This window comes from Pongo pygmaeus, chromosome 9 (assembly GCF_028885625.2).
Source record: "Pongo pygmaeus isolate AG05252 chromosome 9, NHGRI_mPonPyg2-v2.0_pri, whole genome shotgun sequence".
In the NCBI taxonomy this organism is placed as follows: domain Eukaryota; kingdom Metazoa; phylum Chordata; class Mammalia; order Primates; family Hominidae; genus Pongo; species Pongo pygmaeus.
In genome coordinates, this window is record NC_072382.2 from 101826471 (window position 1) to 101847021 (window position 20551).

At 34.6% G+C, this 20551-nt stretch overlaps 1 protein-coding gene across 1 annotated transcript in view; it reads left to right on the forward strand.

The window, feature by feature from the left end:
- Positions 1–20551, forward strand: part of CNTN5 (contactin 5) — an 807282-nt gene that overhangs the window by 743113 nt on the left and 43618 nt on the right. The window contains exons 17-19 of the mRNA XM_063671374.1: positions 4791–4861; positions 6330–6564; positions 15533–15642. Coding sequence (XP_063527444.1) covers positions 4791–4861; positions 6330–6564; positions 15533–15642 — 416 coding nt within the window. The remainder of the gene's footprint in view (positions 1–4790; positions 4862–6329; positions 6565–15532; positions 15643–20551) is intronic.

Consider the following 20551-nt stretch of genomic DNA (forward strand, 5'->3'; position numbering starts at 1 on the left):
GTCTTCTGTGTCGCTCACGCTGGGAGCTGTAGACCGGAGCTGTTCCTATTTGGCCATCTTGGCTCCTCCCCCACTACAATTTCTTAAGTTGTACATTACCTTCTGACACCTACAAAGGATCCTGCTCTGTTGACATTTGTATTTTCACAGTTCTTGTCCATGATGGTGACTTAGAAAATTCCCTTGAGTTCAAAAATTATCGAAGAGACACAATGGAATATTATTTTAAGATGAGCTGGATTCGTTTTATCTGGGGGTATGTGAATAGGCTTTGTACATATTTCTTCTTGCCTTTTCCTTCTCCCCTTTTTAGCAATAAGTCTTATACAAAGATTATTTTACCTATTCTTTGCATTTAGTTCCTTATGGATCCATATAAACAAAGGGAATGTGAGTTGAGATAAATACCATTCATTTTGTACACTCATCTCCTATTTTCTTGACTATTGCTACTTATAAGGAGGTTTAAAAATCAGAAAATTCTTACATTTCCTGAAATATCCTAGCAATCTCTTTCACAAATTCAAATAGGTATTTTGCCTAGATTTCCAGATTGAAAAAAGCTATGGCAAAACTGAAAGCGTAATTCCTTTGGTACTACCAAAACAATATTATTGGAATATCCAAGAAGGATATTCTGTTTCAAGATTGCGTGTGTATAGACTCATGCTGAACTTTCAGCACTTCTCATAGAAGACTTCACCACTTTCTCTTTTTCGAATCTAAACAGAAAATAATATTAAGTAATATTTATTGATTATAATTCCGGGTACTGTGATGAATAATCATGAAAATAACCTTAAGCAGGTATAATTAGTATCTCCACGAGACAATGGAAATACAGGTTAAAAAATATTTTCAGCCAAGCAATTAGAGGGGTAGAACTAGGATTCAAGCCCAGATCTTTCTCACTCCCACTTCTCACTCCCACAAGAAAACCTTTACCATTTGTACATACCACTTTATCTACCCTAATAAGAATAAAAGCATTATGTAAACTCTTTAGGAAATAACACTGGTTTTTCTCGGCGGGGTGGGGTATGGTGGGCAAGGGGAACTCCTTCGATTTAACTCTTTCTGTAAACTAAGCCTGAGTTAGAATCAATTAATTGAAATATTCCTGTGTTACATACTTCAATTTGAGTAGAAAAAAAAATATTATTTTTTAAATGTTCCTCCTGACTTCTACCTTTGCTATATAAACTCCCTCCCTTCCCTCTTTTCATTCTTCAGCACTTTTCTTTCCAAACCAATTGCCAGATAACCATTAAGCTCCAAAATTACATGGCCTGTCCCAGGTCTCGAAAAAAGCTGTATTTTTTTAATGAGTGGGGTAAGCGGTCACTGTAATATAAATTGGAAATTTTTCAGGGAAAAAAAGATTGGTAAATGATTTCATTACATTTTATTTTAGTTAAATGCTAATTAAAGCGTATTGTTAGTGTGACTCTGTTCAACCTACTGAGAAGTTCTTTGATATTCTGGCATGGTTAAACTAAGGTAGTACACTATATTTTGTTCATTCTGTGTTTACAAGAATGTTTTCAATGATTAAGAGGAAAAGAGACATGAATTTATATTTCAACATGCCAGGTAAGACTTGAAACAGCTAGGCATTTGTAGCTTGTGGATAAAGTATCAATTACATTATCCACTAATGGATGAGCTTTGCTCAGAAAGAAATTCAGAAGAATTAGACTTAAACCTGCTAACCATATGTATAAACTTGATTCTCTAAGCTAATGTGCTCAAGACATTTATCAGTAGTTGAGGAAGAAGAGTCTAACTGCTTAATCCTGGATTCAAATTGTATTAATTATATTTAAAATATATTTGGTTTTAAAGTAAATATGTGTTTCTCTGGACTTAGCGAAAACATTTATTAGATATTTGATTATATTAATTTTGTGCTTCTAGCGAGATAGAACTTTTACACCATAAGGGCTCTGAAAGATTAAGTCAAATCCCTTCAGATCAGGAATATGTTATTTTATAAAGGGATATAATTAAAACCAGTGGACTCCATCAGTGCAGAGATAATAACTGTGTGCCACCAACTTGAAAAGAAAATGAATGTACATGGGTTTCACTGATTAGCTGCATGCAATTAGGAAATTTAAGCCAATTGGAATTAGAGTACCCAGTTCAAACACTGTACCCATGACAACAAAACACTGCCTGAGTTGCAGCTATTACAGCCTGAAGTTTTCCATTAGTGAATCCGATTATATCTAGTAAACTTTTCTTAAAATTTGAGTAGCTGTTACTTATACACATATGCTATTAAAACGAGATGAGCCATAATCCCTCTCTTGTCAGTTACTGTTCATTAAAATTGGAGGTAAGGTAAGAGAAGGATGATCTTATTTCTTTACATTAAGTTGAAGATGGGCTATCTTGTCTTGAAAATAAATCAGCAACAGTAAGAAAACCTCAAGGACCTGATTTCAAGTAGTAAAACAAATGTTTTTAAAACTTAGATCATTAGTTGAAATTTGAAATCACATAGAGTACTTTCAAAACATGAATTAAATAGAAGTGAATCAAATCATAGAAAGCCTTCTTTTGCTTTCTTAGTTTAAAACGGAAACTTTCCCCAAAATGTTCACTTGTTTTTTTTTTTTAAATTTTTTACTCACAAAGTTAAAACTTTGAAAAATCTAAATTGGTAAATTTTTTTTTTAAATAAAAGTATCAATGGACATGAAACAATACTACCAAAGCTTCAACAGTTTTGACTTCAAATAGTTACTTTGTTTTATTCTATTAATATCTTTTAAATAATAGGCTTCTAGATGTTCATAAGAGAGCCTAGAGCCTACTCTAAAACTGTAAACTAGAGTTTCTGAGCATGCTTTTTTTTTAGATGATGTTTTAGGGTTGAACAAAGTAGAAAAGGATCTTCAATTCCTAGTCTTTCCACAGAAACCTGTGATCGTAGGAATGATGTCCTCAAAGAAGAGGATTCAAAGCCCTATAGTTAGAGTACAAATTTAGTCCAATTTAATAGACGAAGTACTGGGTCTGGTATACATTACCCTTAATGTTATTTAAATTTGAGTTTTCAGAGATAAATGTGAAGAGTGTATGTGTGTGTGTACGTGTGTGTATACATTTAAAAAAACCAATAATACTAAGAGAAGCAGTAATGGCATATCAATAAATTATTAATATCTTGTATTCACTATTTATTTGACTATGCTTTGATGGTCACAATATTCAGAAGTCTGAGATTAACCAAAAAGGGAATATTTGAAAATTTGGATCCCTGTCCTTTTACATATACAGTTAAACTAGCTCCATTCTTGTGTGTCTTACCCATAACATTGACCAGAAAATAAATTTTGACCAATACTACATAACAGTGGTTTTTCAGACATGGTTATAAGGCATACTGATATGTCACAGTTTGTTACATGTGGCAACAACTATGACTACTAATACATAACTCAATAAATGATTTGTTTGCTGTTCATATAAATTAGGTCATATTTACAGTTATTGCTCTAATTGCATAATTTTTCTCAGTTGAATTCCATGTGATTTCTTGAATGAGAGAAAAAAAGGATATCCAATTCCATGCAATTCTGAGGGAATCCGTGAGATGAACTCCACATATGAATAATCCTCAGTATGTATGTAACAGTGAAAGAACAAAGATTGGTAACTGCTGCTGCATAATCCTATATTGATAGCAGCTGCATGTGCCTGAGCAACAGAATTGTGTTCATGGAGAAAAGGGCCAAAGGATACTGAAATGTAGACCCTGACAAATAAAGGTTATTTATTTCAATGGATCCAATTATATATTCACAGGTTTTGCTCACCCTCTTTTCTGGCCCAAGGAGAATTTCTTTTCTTCCTTTCCAGGAGTATATAAATTCCACTTCAGTTTTTCTGGTGTATAAAAAGCTGTGTGAATACCTACCAGTAATTAATAGCCTTTCATTCCAAGTAAGTAATATATAGGAGTGAATTTATTGTTTATGAGTATATCAATATCATTTAAAAATGATATGCCAGAATAGAAAGGCAACGCTGAAGTGCAAAATTGCTAATGCAGGCTCATAGCCTGGAAAATGATTTCTTTTAATAGTTTTCTTCATTTGAAAGTTCTTCATTTGAAAATGTTCCCTTTCAACTGCAGATTTCGTGGTTTGGTGCAATGAAGGGGAAATTTATTCCTTTGACACATTTATTCTTTTAATAGTTATTCATTTGAAAAAGTTTCACTGGTTGCCTATAAATTTTGCAGTTTGCAGAGAGATTCATTCTTGACATTTTTTAAAATGTTTATTCATTTAAGTAGTTTCTCACTCCATGGAATTGTTGCTAAGGTTAAAAAAAAAAAAAATACTGAAGCTTCCTGGGGGTTCTGGTAAGGCAGTAATGCTAATCTTGACCTGTGGATTTTTCAGTGGCTCTGCAAGCCCCGGGATAACAAAAAAGAGTCACATCATTAGCAAAGAGGAGAAAAGTGAGCAATTTTAAGGACAAAATTTAAGTAATCATTATTAGATGTTCTTAGCTATAGTGTTAATTATTATTTAGAAATCGCTACCACAGAGCATTTTCAAGAGGTGTGGCACAATAAGTGGTCATGAAAAAAAAATTATATCAAAATCTGCCACATAGATTTGAAAGCAGGGTGTTTCTGTCACCAATATTTTGTTTCAATCTTTAATATGACCATTCTGACTTCAAACAAACTTTTGACTTATTTCAGGATTTTATCCAACGTAGGTTGGGAGTTCTTATCCTCCTCACTCTCCACCCATTTTTATCCACAGTTCCGAAGACAGCACCCACCAATGTAAGTGGAAGAAGTGGAAGAAGGCACGAGTTAGTCATTGCCTGGGAGGTAAGAAAAACACATCCTCTCACAAATTACTTCACTTGTTTGTTTGGCTTAGTGTGATATTTAATTATTTTATGATTAAGCAGTCCACTTGATTCATTTAGAGGCTAAAAACAGTGGGAGGAAGGAATGAACCACTGCTGAATAAATGCCACTTTACCCAGGCTATCTCATTTAACCCATACAACAATCTTATCAGTTGAGATGATTTTCTTCATTTTACAAATCATGAAACTGAGGCACTGTTACATATTTTCCCTAATAAACAGAATTGTGACTTTGATTACAAAATTTGTGTTATTTTATCTATCTCACCATATGCCTCCAAAGTATCATTTGTGAAAGAAAAAGAGTGGAGATGAAGGGGGAAGGGGTGTGAAGAGTACATTTATTTTCCATGAAGCCACCTTCCTTTTCTGATGTAAGTAGCCTTATTATTAAATGTAATTAGCTCACAGAAATCTGTCTTAGAATATACAGAAATGGAAATGTCTGTTAGAGTAAATAGAGCAACTCCTTGACAATCTCTAAGAATAAGGAAGTGTACAGAGATGTCTTTTTCCAGTAAGAATTATTCCATGAGCACATCATCTGTCCTATTTTTTGTCCATTCCCCCTTTTCTTCGATAAAACTTCATATATTGTTTTTGATGTCTACAGAGGTATTAACTTTCCAATAGCTGACCTTCACTGAGACCAGATCTCTCTAAATGGAATTGCCTTTCCATGTAAGCATTAATATAATGGGCTTTGTCTCTTTTCCACCACTCAATACATGGCTTTTCTTCATATCAAAATTCAAGGAAAAAAAACTACTTAGCAAATATTTATTGCGTATCTACTGTGTGTGAAGCACTGTGCTAGACAGTGGCTGGTAACTTTTCCACATCGACTGGTCAATCACAATTACTCCTTTCTATGGTGTGCAGTTGAAGCCCATGTAACCAATTTAAATCTAAGCCATATAGCACAAGAAGCTTCTTGAATACCATAGTCCAATTTTTTCATGTCAGTAACCATAAAAGCAATTGCAAAGCACACTACAAAAAAGGTTTTAACATTACTATATCTTACTTTTGTGGTCTAAAGCGTTCTGCAGAGCATTACCAGTGACAAGATATTCCCAACCACCAGACCATAGGACAGTTTCCCCCAACATGTTAATCCAAAGATCTTCATTTCATATACATGACTAATTGGAGCAAATTTGTTTCACTTCAAAAGTTTTCAATTCTGTTGAGAGTTTTTGTACATTTCAACTGATAAAATTTTTCTTCTTTTACCTTTAAAGCTTTTTAACTTTCAAAGAAGTGCCAAAGTGATTGTACTATTTTGGCTTGCAAAGTAGTATAAAGATTGGAGATTCTCCCTTTCTCTAGCTATCTATAATTTTTTTTAAATTAAGAATTTGGAGAAAGTGGATTTTTAATCACTCATTTTGCTGATAGTTAATTACATTTTTCTTCTTTAGCCAGTATCTGAAGAGTTTCAGAATGGGGAAGGCTTCGGCTATATTGTGGCTTTCAGACCCAATGGAACACGTGGCTGGAAGGAAAAAATGGTGACATCCTCTGAAGCTTCCAAATTCATTTATCGAGATGAAAGTGTCCCTCCTCTTACTCCCTTTGAAGTGAAAGTTGGCGTTTATAACAATAAAGGAGATGGGCCTTTTAGTCAAATTGTGGTCATCTGTTCAGCTGAAGGAGGTCAGTTTTTTTATTCCTATTATTTTTATTTAACATTTTACTTTGTTATACAAATAGTCAGACATTGTTGTACATATATTAGAAAATACAAATAAGGCAAAATAAACTCATTCATAATCTCACTAAACGTTTCGGATATATATTTTCCAAACTTTTTTTAATTTTTTAAATTAAAAGTTGATTATTCCACATATGTTGCTTTATGTTTTTCACACCCTAACAATATATGGCAAACACATATCCATGAAAACAACAATATCAGTAATCCCTGCAGTGTATTCCTTTCTCTGGGTGGACACTAAGCCAATCCTCTTTGGTTTGAAATTTAGATACTTTTATATTTTTCAATATATATGTAAAGTAGATTTAAATAAATGCTTCATTTATGTGACAAATAAATATTTATTTCTAACCCTATGCATAAAGCACTGTACTAATAAAGAAGTCTCAGACAGGGCTTTTTCTTGGGAGCTTTTCAAACACATCTTGAAATCCTATGGCAATCTTATGAAATAGACATTATTGCCTCCATTATGTAGAAAGAGAAATTGACTTTCAGAAAAGTTAAAGAACGTGCTAAAGGTTACACTGCTTGTAACTGAGAATTAAATCCAAGTTTGTCTAACCACTAACTCCTTGGTTTTTGTATAACATGCTGCCTTCATATGCATGACCATGTTTAATTCACAAGATGGAACTCGTAGGTAGGCAGTACCGAGTAGACAACATACCTATGTTACAGATGAGTAAACTGAAAAGTGGTTATACTCAATACGTGGTAGAGCTACAGTGGAAACCCAGCTTCCTGTATCAAAGATACTGAGTTGTTTCAAGTTTTAATATAAAAATGCAATTTTCTGGGTGAAAGTATAATAATAGATCTAGCCCCCTAAAGTTAGCTTTTCCTCTTAGTCCTTCTTTTATTCAAATTCAGGATTTCAATTAACCTTACAAGTGGGGGAAAAAAATGAGAAAAGGAAAAAACAGGCTTATGTTTCCTAAATTTACAAATGACTGAGAAAATATTCCACCAAAGGCAGCATTCACTTTCCTCTCCCAATAAGTGTGGTAAATATAAACTAACCCTTATACTTCCTCTGTGCCCACATGTAGGACTTGAACAGCTCAAGAGTATTATTCATAATTAATTATTATATCCCCCCATGAAGCTATGAGCTTCACGGGGGATATAAATATAGTCATGTGAATATTTAAAAACAAAGATAATGTTTGATTTATGGAAGATGTAGTTTTTCAATAGTAAGCTGCCTCATATTTTTATAATATAGAGCCAAATTTTAAAGCAGAATCAGAAAGTTTATCTTAGCATAAGAATAAACAAGGAAGTGAAGAATCAAGTAATGGCAAGGAACTATAGGTATTCTGATGAGATACCAATTGCACTTAGCATCTCAGATTTCTGATGTGTTTTCAGATAAAGCCCATATACCATGTTACTTACGTTACCTAATGTAAAGGTTAAAACCAAATATGAAATTGGAATCTCAAGCCTTAATCTATATTTCAGGAAAGTGAGTCTCAGAGAGGTTAAGTAACATGCTCAAATTCACACCAGTAAGTGACAGTTACAAGAAATGATAGCAAGAGCTAGGATTTCAACCAGGTCTATATGACTGGAAAGCACATTTTTTTAACTACTACACTACACTGCCTCATCAGGAATGTACACAATAATGATATTTTCTATTATTTATTGCTCAAAAGATCTATTTTGAAGTACATGTGTTATTCAGGAAGTGCATATTCTTTTTCCTTTTAAAATGTTGGAAACTAATTATCAATTACATAGCACCAAAGGTCACATGAGAGATTAATTGGAGAAGTTTGTGAACACACTTTGTGTAGTAACAACAGTGCTGCCTTTAAGAAATTCAGCTTTGTAATTTCTTTGTCAACCTTTGCTTTGAAATTAATTTATAGCAGCCGCCATGGGTTTTTTTACATTGTGTTTTCTTAAACTTAAAATGGCTTGCCTTTGGAGATTTATCTTTCAAGCTAGATAGAAAATATGCATATTTTCTTTTAAAGACACTGAGGTTATTCCTGTAACATATTTCATAGTAATGTAACACTTCATTTATTTTAGTCAACTGAAATATTAAATATATTAGGCAAATTAAATCTGGATAGAGTCCTTTGTTCTGACACTGAAATTCAAGCATATATTTGGCATTTGCTCACTAATTAAGTTTACAAATTTGGAACTTTATATGTAAATATGAGTAAAGTGTTAGCATCATTAGAGAGTGTCAACCAAGAAAGGCAGGACAAGGGAAAAGAAAAGCATTAATCTGAGTTCAAATCTGATCACACTAACTAGACCATCTTGGGCAGTTCATTCACCTCTCTGAGGCTTAGCTTCCTCCACTTTAAAAATGAAATTCTCAAAATAGAACATTTGTATAGGAATCCTATACAAATCTAAAATTAAAACTCTGCCAGTTTATTCTATGTTCTAAAACATTATTTTAGCGGGGAGCAGTGGCTTATGCCTATAATCCCAACACATTGGGAGGTTGAGGCAGGAGGATCACTTGAGCCCAGGAATTTGAGGCTGCAGTGGGCTATGGCAATGATGGCTTCACTACATTGCAACCTGAGTGAAAGAGTGAGACCCTGTCTCAAATAATAATAATAAGTGGATTAAAATAAAATAAAACATTCTTTTTAACAATTGTCCTAATGTAGACAGTAATAATAGATCAACTTTTGCTATACAATAAAAAGGGAAAATCAACATTCTTTTTTAGTCACTTCGCAATTTGCTTTACGTAAAAAGGAGTGAGCACTTCAAAAATTAAACCATTTTAAAAAAGAGTAAAGGCCTGAAACAAACTTGTAAGATAATATATTATGCTCTTGCCAGCGCAGGTTTCTCCCCTCAATGTCTATGGATGTTCATACAGCTTCACAGTGTGTCTTTTATCATTATACTCTTGCCCAAAGCCCAACTAATCTGAGCAAAATTGTATTTCTCCAAAAGACAAATCCTGCTTCCTTATTCTTCCATTAACCCAATCCACTTGTTTATCACCTTGAAATCCCTCCACATTCTTAGATACAGTAAAGAACAAGAGGAGTGAAACTGCCTTTCTATTTCTGTTTATGGGCTTAGTTCTTCCTCTTCCTTTCAAGTTTACCAGATGCATGCCTTAAGCACTTTGAAAAAGCCACCTTTTCACAGCCGACACCAAGCTGGGAAGAAAAATGTCAAATGCAGCTACCAGAATTTATGTTATTGGGAGGGAAGCAGAGAACAGAAAAACTTACAAGGCACACCTTACAGTACTACTTCTCAACCTATTTCCCAATGGAACATGGATAATAGATGACATTCATACCCTGAACATGCTTTTATAAGTGTGTATGTGCATTCTCCATTCTATCCCTTTCTTTTCCTCTCAATAAAGCGCATCAGAATGCAAATAAAATTACATCATTTTAGAGAAAACCTTGAATTGACATGTTTTTCAAAGAAATCATCATTTACAAATGTTGATGCTTGATCAATAAATCACTTGGGATATGACCTCAACTCTCACAACTCTGAGGTTTACTATTGCCCTAGAGTACTGTCAGAAAAAGTTTCAAATGGTTTTTCTGCTAACACCTGTAAGCCTTTGAAACCTTTCAATGTTGCCACAAGAGAAGCAACCCTTAATGACTCTGTCAGTGCCAAGCAGCATCTGACATAAGCCCTGGAAAAAGAGATATTTGCCTGCCAAGATATCAATGTACCCTGTACATGTGTCAAATATCTTTGCCCTTTAAACCAAGCAAGGTTTATGTGCATTCCTAATCCTGACTTCAGACCTCTAGGGTATGATATAATTCTATACAACACCCTAATTTTGGAAACAATTCAATTTTTAAAAAAAAGAATAGTGAAGTTTCAAAATAAGTTCTCAAAATGCATGGTAAAAGTGATAAAAATTAATTTTTTTCCAAGATAAAAAATTAAATTGGCTTTTTCTTCCACATTTCAAGAAATAATGAATACTCAAACATACCATTTTCCACTTAGTTCTTCTCACCATAACTTCGGAAATGAAAAGAACTGGAGCATTCAATTAAACCTAATAGAAAAACAGAAGAAAAATTGATGTAGTTAATTATAGGTTGAAAGATTTATTTATTTGTGATGTGCTTTATCCTTTATCCTTTCTAGTTTTCTTGGCTTTTGCCTTATCTGTAAAAAATGTCCTGCTCTTATATTTATTAAACCTAAAAAGCCTGTCCCCATTTGCAGAATATAATAAACAATTATCTCATTGCAAGTGGAGCTACCACAGCTCAAATTAAAACCTAACATTCGTAAGGTGTTATTCTCCAGATCCATCCTTAGCTGAAACTGAGCTCAGTGGAATTTATGTGAACTTGAAAACTAATAAATTGACATATTAGTTGTAAAATACAAGAAATAATTTCCTGTCTTTTCCAGATGATCTATTTGGATTAGTGCCTATAAAAGTTCAACTACAGCTGTCTTCACTGAATTTTTAAATAATGAAACCATACCCTTTCTCTCAAGGAGTTTATTAAAGTCTCTTTTGATTAATGCTGTTGCTCTAAGGGTCTCTTGGGAAGGGATCTCTTGGGAAGTCAGATGTATAATCAATATTACAAGCACATACCCCAATATTATATGAAGAACTCCAGCTGCTAGGTCACTTAATACAAATGTATCATCGAAATTCATGAACATGGTAATGCTGTTCAACATTTTTAATCTATCAGAAACAAACCTATCAATCAGCCTTGTCCACTACATATCCCAAGATTACAGTGAAGGAGTTAGCCATGGCCTAATTAATATCATCACAAGTAACAGAAAAAAAAAAGAGGTTTCCTTCTAAGTCTTTGATTCTGCTAGATATAATGCTAGTACCGTCTCAGAAATAAGTTTCTGAACTTTTATTAAATTACCCCAGTGTAATAGATGGGAGTGAGAGTGGTAGAAAACATCCTGTGATTTAGAGATCAGGAGAGTTTTAGAGATGCCTGAATGTGACATGACTGAGGAGGAGCTGTGTAGCTATGGTCCAAAATTACCAAGGAGTCTGTGAAACAGGAATCAAAGGAGTTAATAGTGAGCCTGTGGCAGGGTTAAGTGGGTGATAATGGGGGTCTAGATGGTTTCTGGCAAGATCTAGAAATAGAGAGCCCAAGTGGGGAGCTCAACACAAACATTCTTGAGAGAAGTTAGATGTGGAGGGGCAAAGGGGAAAGAGAGAAATAGAAAAGAAAAAAGCATCAGGAAACTGCAACATAGACATAGGCACAGAAGCAGAACAGTGTGGTGCTCAGGGCCTGACTGCCTGTATTCAAATCCTCCCTCCACATTTAAGCAGCTGTGGGATCTTGAGTAATTAGCTTAACCTCTCTGCCCCTTGATTTCTTCATCTGAAAAATGCTAGTAGTAGTAATATGGTTGTTGGGAAGATTAAGACATGTAAAGAATTAAGAACAGGGTTTGGAACACAGCAGAGCCTCAATAAATCAATAAATGGCAATTATTAGTATTTTGAGTTATCCCTGTATCTATTTTGTCTCTTTTTTGTTTACTGCTAATCTTATTCTATCCATTCCTCTGTCAGTTATTTGGAAGCAATCGGGCAACAAAAGAAGGAACTATCTATGTTTTCTGTAAAACTTATTCTGTGACTCAAAGTGGACTCTAGGAGATGAAGAATGAGCCAGGCTCTTTCTTTATGCCAATTTAAAAACAGAGGAAAGAGCATTTGAGACCCAAGTTCTAGCTTTCTCACAGCTAAAAGCAGAGTTTGGATAAATCAACATCTGTATGTTTTACTTTTCTAATCTGAAAAATGAGAGCATGGATTTAAAACAGGTCCATTGCTCCAAAGCACATAGGAGTGAGGTAAGAAATAAAAATAATAAAGTACTCCTCGTATGAGACAGTAGGGAGTGGTAGGAACTCTGGCATATGTAGAAGCACATGCCCAGACTGAGGGAGTCCACCACTAACCCTCATCGGCCAACACTCAAGAATTCAGGCTTCATACCGTCTTCTTTTTACACCCCGCAAGAGAAGCCAGAAATTCTTATTTTCAAATGTTGGCTTAAATTAATCTAACACACGATGTAAACAAACAAAATATGACTAAAGACCCACTGCCCCTGCATTTGTGACTTTGGAGCCAAGTGACTTCTAGAGTCCTTTCCAGTTGCAGCCTTCCATCATTCAGTTACAATGGGATGCCCAAAGCGAACGGCCAGTTTCAATGCAAACCAGATGTTCTGTGATCCAGTTAGCTACTTCTGTCTGCAGACCAATTTCTGACCCAGTTGAAAATGTTCAGTTGGGTATAAATCGTACATACTAAAATTTCTGGGAAAATCTGACAGAGGTCACTCTTTTTACATGTTAAAATTTCTAATTCAGGTCAACATAGATCAACTTCTGATACCATTCAGGGATGTTCAATCTTTGGCTTCCCTGGACCACACTGGAAGAAGAAGAATTGTCTTGGATCACACATAAAATACACTAACACTAACGATAGCTGATTAGCTAAAAAAAAAAAAAAATTACAAACAAAATCTCATAATGCTTTAAGAAGTTCACAAATTTTTGGTGGGCCACATTCAAAGCTGTCCTGGGCCAAGGCTGGACACACTTGATTAGATTAAGAGGGTGAAAAAAAAATTTAAAATGACTCTTCAGTTCTTGTTTGATTGATTTACTGTCATTCAGTTATATGAAATTATAACATGCAGCTCCCCAAAATGCAAATGTGAAATGTAGGTGTGGTATGACCCTGATTTAAAATCCTTAGAGCTTTTAAATAAAAGTTAAGGTGCTTGTTTGAGAGGCAGGTTCCTGAACATTTTTATTTACTTTAACATTTTTTAAACTTTCTATTTGAGAAATACTTAAACTTGTACAGTACTACTGAAAGCTGATAGAGAAATAATTCCTTTCTTTGGAGATAAAGAGATATGGAAAGGTTGCTACCCCACCACATGTTTTGTGCTTCTGAAATTATTTATCCCCCTGCAATCTTCTTTGACAAAGATGTAATTGCTTCAGCAATACAAAAGCTGAAAGAAGGCATTTGGCACACAAATCTCTGCAATGCATTTATTCTGAAGAGAAGTAAAACTGCTACTGAATAGCAAACGATATTCAAAGTGTGGTTTCCTTTCAAGTAAACTGTATCCTAAATCCCAGAGATCAAGTTGTACACACCTCAAAAACATCAACATTCTTTCATTTACTTGCAAAATCAAGAATTTTAACTCCTACTAAATAGCAATGGGGAAAATGTCCACTGCAAGTCTGGTAATCAGAATTCTACAATAAGATAGAAGATTTTTCCAGAATGCATGTTTTAAATTGGGTAGATGCACAAATAATAGGGAGTTGGAAAGTGAGATGAGGGAAACCACGGAGCAAAGGAAAATAATAAAAAAAAATTCAAAAGGTGACAGAATGAGAAATTACAACTTATGCCATGGCAAGAATTAATGTCAGCTTCTGTGCGAAAATTAATGTGAATTTGCCAAAGCACTTTGAGATGACACAATTATAGCAAGTGTTTTTAACAAAGGTTTGGCCAAAAGAAAATCATTGCTTGGTGCAAACGTGGACCAACCAAGTCTTTTGCAGGCTCCTTTTGCAGTAACAGGGTAGATATTTTTGACTGGTATATTTCAATTAATAATATATAAAAGCGTTCCAGACACATGTATGACTAGCTTCTTTTAGAAAATGAAAGACCTCAGAAAATGATTGTGTCTTCAATGTTTGCCTTTTAACATTTTTATTTAGAACTCAATCTTTGCTATATGGTTCCATAAATTGAAAAAAAAAAAATTCGCAGATGAAGCTCAGCTCTAATCAGTGATGAGGGGTTAGTACCAAAATCTGTACAATTTTTATGGGGTTAGAATTTTAATAGACTTTGTACAGAACTGTTTGAACTAATGTATGGCCTTTATTCTGCCATTTCATTTCACTTGTGTTTGTGACACAGTATTTATGATTCAGCCATGTCAACACTAGAAATATTTTGTTCCTCCCATCAAGTGCAGCCTCGAATAAAGTGCACCTTTTGATGGATGCCAGTCAGACATTGTGTATTTAAAAAAAAAAAAAAAATAGTGTGAAAGGTCACTGAATGTAGAAACAAATGAAAAGGTGGTTTTGAGCCACAGCACTGAGCCCTTCAGGGACTTTTCTTTTCCACCTGCACCTGTCTTAAAAGTCAATGCATACCTTTTAAATATCATGATTCATAATATATTCCTTATATAATCATGAAAATGTAGACTTGTGGTTGGAACAACAAAAAGTATCTAATGAAATTTAGATACTATTTACACCTGCACAGAATAAAAAATAAAATAATAATAATATGGTATTTTGTGAATGAACATTTTTAACTCCAAGCACAGTACTAAATATTTTATATGTACTATTCTAATTAAAGCCAACCTTTAAATCTATGAGATAAATTCTCTCATTATAGTCATGTTATAGATGAGGGAACTAGGGCTTAGAAAGAGATAAAACAACTTACCCAAAGGTAAATAAATAGCTAAATAAATGTTTTAAGGCCAAAAGCAACAGCAGTGCAACAACAAAAAAAGCAAACCCTGACTCCATAGTCCGTTTTTATAGGCATTATGCTAGATTGGCAGAAAATTTAAGTTCCCCAGATATGCCTTAGCCAATCCAAGGATTAATGTCTTTGCCTGTCTTGCTAGATTTGTCATTTGTCATTGGTAAGGTATTGATGAGACTTGACCCAAGTATAGAAATCCAAAAGGATCACCTTTATATTTTGTTCTGTTTTTTATAACTACCACAGCACTTCATTTCAAAAATAAGGTAAGAGGAATTTAACACCTGACAGACTCTGGCGCAATACTCTGATGGACATAAACTTTTTATAATTGTGGTTTATTTTCCTTCATACAGAACCCAGTGCTGCTCCCACAGATGTCAAGGCGACAAGTGTGTCTGTGTCAGAGATTCTTGTTGCATGGAAACACATTAAAGAGAGTCTAGGAAGACCACAGGGATTTGAGGTATGAACAGAATGATTGAAAATAAGCCTTATTATTTCTTCTGGCATCACATTCTCCTAAAGAGAGGTCTTGGTGACAACTTCAGAATTTCAACAGAATTTCTTTGAAATTTTGCTCTATGTTAAAGAAACTAAGAAATACTATTTTACTGACATGTGTTATGTTGCTCATTAACTGGTTTATTTTTCAGTAGAGTAGCGTCCATAGCACTATGCAAAGATGTTTTTAAAAGATGAAGTAGAGTTTTAGACAAAAGCAGGAGCTACAGGTAGATATTTAATTGTATCCAATTTGTTGGTCATTTTAAAAGTTTTCATGTCTTTCTTTCTAATAATTTAATGTATAAATACAAGTTTTCATTTTGTACTTTATTGGTATCTCTTACCCTCAGTGCTGAATTATCAAATTTTGCTTGGAATTTAATGATCTGTATTGTATCTATGTATTCAGATAGTTTTTTTTGGTCCCTTAAATGTTGCTAATTTTAAACATAGTTATTCCAGCCTTATAATGGTGAACATTTCATATCAAATGAATAACATCAATGAAATTTTAGCCTCCACAGAGACTAGCAGATTGTGAGTAGTCTGTGAACATGAATATTCTGTGATAACAAGGTTCTGCTTCTCACACAGCTCTTGTTCTTGTTCTTGCCTTGCTTGGCGAGTCATGGAGAGGAATTAGGGGGACAATGTCTAAAAGACAACAAGAATTAGCATCTGACCCAAGACTTTAGTTGCATTTAAAAAAAATTATTCTTACTTTTCCTCTGCTTCATTTCCCATTAAGAGAAAATCATCTTGTGTTTTGAACAATGATCAAGTATAGGACTTGTACACTAACATGGTTTCCAGGCTGAAACATATTTTTAACTCTATTTGAGTTTTCAAATAATGCCCAATAATTATTTGATTAATTAGATAATGATTTCTGGCATTAGATAATGCCAGATTATCAATGATTGCTGGCATTAGATAATAATTTCTATGATAAAGAATTTATACAATCTTTCTAAGAGTTACAGCAAGAACAATTTATGGGAAACCATTACCTACTTATACAATATCATGAACTTATTTCTATAATCTTGCTTCAATTAATTATTTGGAATGATTATTTAGTATCTCATTATGATTGCATGTTTATGTGATGAATATTTCTGTTTCTCCCAATCCATGCTTCAGGGACCATGTTTGTTCATCATTAAATCTCAGCAAATGATAATATATATATTTGGCCCATAACTGACCACAATAAATACGTCAAATGAATGAATGTTTGTACGGCACAATTAGCCCCTTTCTATCCAACCGTAGAAGACACTGTGGTGGTTTGTCCAGTTTCCCTTCTCTATGGAGGAGGGACAGTGTGCCTCCTCCAGCTGCTGTGAGTGTTGACTGCTAATGGTTCTCAGCTCCCACTCTAGAGAATTGCCCTCCACTGAGGAGAGCTACATTGCTTGGAAAGTGACCTCGCCACACTTAGTCAGCCTAAGATCAATGACTGACTGATACTTGTCTCTTACCTCAAGGAGGAAACAACTTTATGGTGTAGTTTATGATACAGAGCCTTGCCGCGTGCATCAGGCCAAAGCCAGATTTCCTGGAACTACATTATTGCTCAGCTCCCTCTAGCTCCCCATTCTGAGTTCCTCCCTTTTTAATAGGTTTTACCTGTAAGCATCCTCACAGTAAATAATATGCACCAAAATCCCTATCTCAAGCTTTGCTTTTGGGGACTTCAACTGAAAAGAACTACATTAGTGTGAATTTACTCGAAACCTCTGAATCAGAACATCTGGGGCAGACGTCTGGTGTGCATACCTTTCAGAAAGCCACAAAGTATATTCTGGTGCACGGAAGAGTGACAACCCAGACTCCTGTATCTCAAAGGGATGTTCCCCTTATATAGCCAGTCACCCTCAAGCTTTTTTTATACCTGCCCTAATAGCATGACACTCAGGTAACCATTATGATTCACTGTGTTGACATCTCTCTGTGAGGTCCTGCAGAGATCACATGTGCACAATTCTTCTCTTCCTAAATATAAATCATTCATTCTTTAATTCAGTAAAATTTATGTGGACCTATTACGTACCAGACATTGAGCTAAATGCCAGGAACAAAACAATGAGCAAAACAAAGTCCCTGCTCTTGTGAAGCTTGTATTGCAGTAGGGAAGGCACACAATCAACAAGCTAAGAAATAAGCGTATGATTTTTTTAAAAAATATGAGATATAATTTCAGTTGATGATACAGGCTATGTAGAAAAAATAGGGCACGAAGGTCAAGAGTGAGAGAGTCTGATATTTTATAGAGGTTTGAGAAATCAACCTTTCTGTGGTTGCGACGTGTGAGTAGAGACATGATGTAATGAGAGATGGCAGAGAGAACGGCAAGCCCAGGAGCTCTGAAGTACTAGCGCGCTGGACTTCTTCAAAGAACAGGAAGTGAATGATTTTGGTGAGAGTAGGGAGCACAGGGAGAGTGGGAGCAGGATGATGATGAAGAGATTATCAGGACAAGGAACAGGTTTCTGGGGTCTTAGGAACCATAGAAAGAAGTTCAGATTTCATCCAAAGTATAAGAAGTCATAAAGTATTTCTAACTGGGAGGGACAAGTCAAGATCTGACATATTTAAAACCTCTCTCAATCTGGAAGGTAGAGAATAGACCCTGGGGAGGACCTCAGACAGAAGAGCAGAGGGGCAGCTGTTCCAACCTCAGTGACAATGAGGTTGCTTTCAACTAGAGCGGTAGCAGTGGAGTTGATAAGAAGTGGACCTTTTAAAATATATTTTGAATTGAGGTGAGAGAGAATTTGACAATAAATTACATGTAGGCTATGAGAAAGATGAGACGAAGATAATTGCAGAGATATTTGACCCAAGAAACTAGGTAAATGACATTGTCATTCACAGAGATGAGGAACTCACAAAGAAGAGTGTGTTTTAGAGTGAAAATCAAGGATTCTGTTTCGGGTGTTTTAAATTTTAGAAATTTTTTTTATTTCTAAAAAGAGTTCTCAAGCAGGTCTTAAGAGGAAGATTGGGGATGGAACTATAACTATGGGAAATCATCAGGATATAAATAGTTTGTATGCATATACCAGCTGAGATCACTGAATATTTGATAAAGAAGGCTCCTGAGAATTGATCTCTGGGGTGGCCCACAATTTGGAACTCAATAAAGGAGAGGAGAGGGTCTGGCTGAAGAAACTAAGGAGGAGACACTGAAGAAATTCAGAAGCCAAGAGAAGAATTTCAAAATGGAGAGAATGTTCCATGCTGTCAAATGCTGCTGGGGAATTCAGAAAGACGAGACCTGAGATTGCCAGATGGATACAGCAATGTGGAGACCATAAGCAACCTTGAGGAGAGAGATTTTATGGAATGCTGATAATGAAGGCTTGACTGGAGGTTAAGATCAAGATTACTCAAGAGTGGCAGTCAAGACCATCAGAGCACAATGTTTTCACTAGATCAGCTTCATTCAAAATAACTTATTGCAAGCAAAAATGGAATATAGTTAAAAACAGAAAGTTAACAAGAATGAATCAAATTCTGGAACAATCATCACAATGACATTTTTGAATTAAAATAAATCAACAAAAATTCTGACATTGACTTTATACAAACAAACCGGGACAGAATTCATGGACATAGTAACTATTCTATTTCATAGTGCATTATAAATTGTAGTTTCAAAATATGGCATCTTGTCACCAGAAAATAAAAATCAACATCTCATTAACTGTGAAATTCTTTGCTTTTTATATACAGAACATAATGAAAACTTTGGCTAAACACGACATTAACTGTTATTTTAAGTATATTCAGTGAAGACTATTTTTGATTTATACTGTTTCATAACTGAATAGCTGCATGTAGATTTAACACTAAATATGATACAGGTGAAGCTATCAGGATCTCTCTTTTCCTCTCTTTTCTGTATTCTTTTTCCCTTGAAAGAGAGTTCTGCCTCTGTCCTTCACTGAACACATCTGGAACTTACTGCTCTCCTCTTCTCCCCACTTATTTTTCTCTACCAAAAATGTCACTTAGTAAAAGATTTCCCTAATTATTACTAAAATATAATGAACCCATAAAGCTTAACAATTTTGTTTACTTTTATCCCTCTTTTTCACTCTATCCCTACCACAATCCTACCTATATTTACTAGTGGTCGAATTCAGAGCATGGTGACAATAAAACAAATATTGAAATAAGGACATTTGTCACCAAACCCAAAATGATCGGTTTCACATTTTATATACTTATAATATCAGTCCTATGAGTCACTTTTCTAGCCATAATTTTAACTTTCCCTGCAAAGTCTAAAACAGCAAGCTACTACAAAAGCATTAACTATGAACCACTTTGAAAATAGAGAAGACAGTGTTTTCAGCTTGCCCCTCTTATTTTTCCTGAATCAGAACATGAATAAGATAGATAAGGTTCTGATCTTATGAATGTTACATCCTAATGGGGGAAAACATTTTTTTAAAAAATCAAGCAAACAAATAAGTAATAAGATAAACTCTGATAACAATACACATAGAGGGTCAAAAGTATAGCAAACCTGGTTCCTGTGAGAACAGAAAGAAAGTGAAGCACTGGGAAATTAAAATAGTTGGAGGGTTGGGTAGAGACAAGATATGTATAGATATATGGGTTATGAAAAAAAGTTTGTCTTTTATTTGAAGTGCAGTAGAAAGCCATTGAGACAATTTAAGGAGGGAAGTCACAATGTCCGATTTATGTTTTTCTTTTTTTTAATCACACTGGCTGCTCTTATATGAAGAATGAAAAGGAGAGGAAAGAAAGGTCAGAGAATTGAAGTTAAGAGTTATCACAATAATCCAAGCAAGAAATGATGGTGACCTAGACTTCAGCCAAAGCAGTGGAGT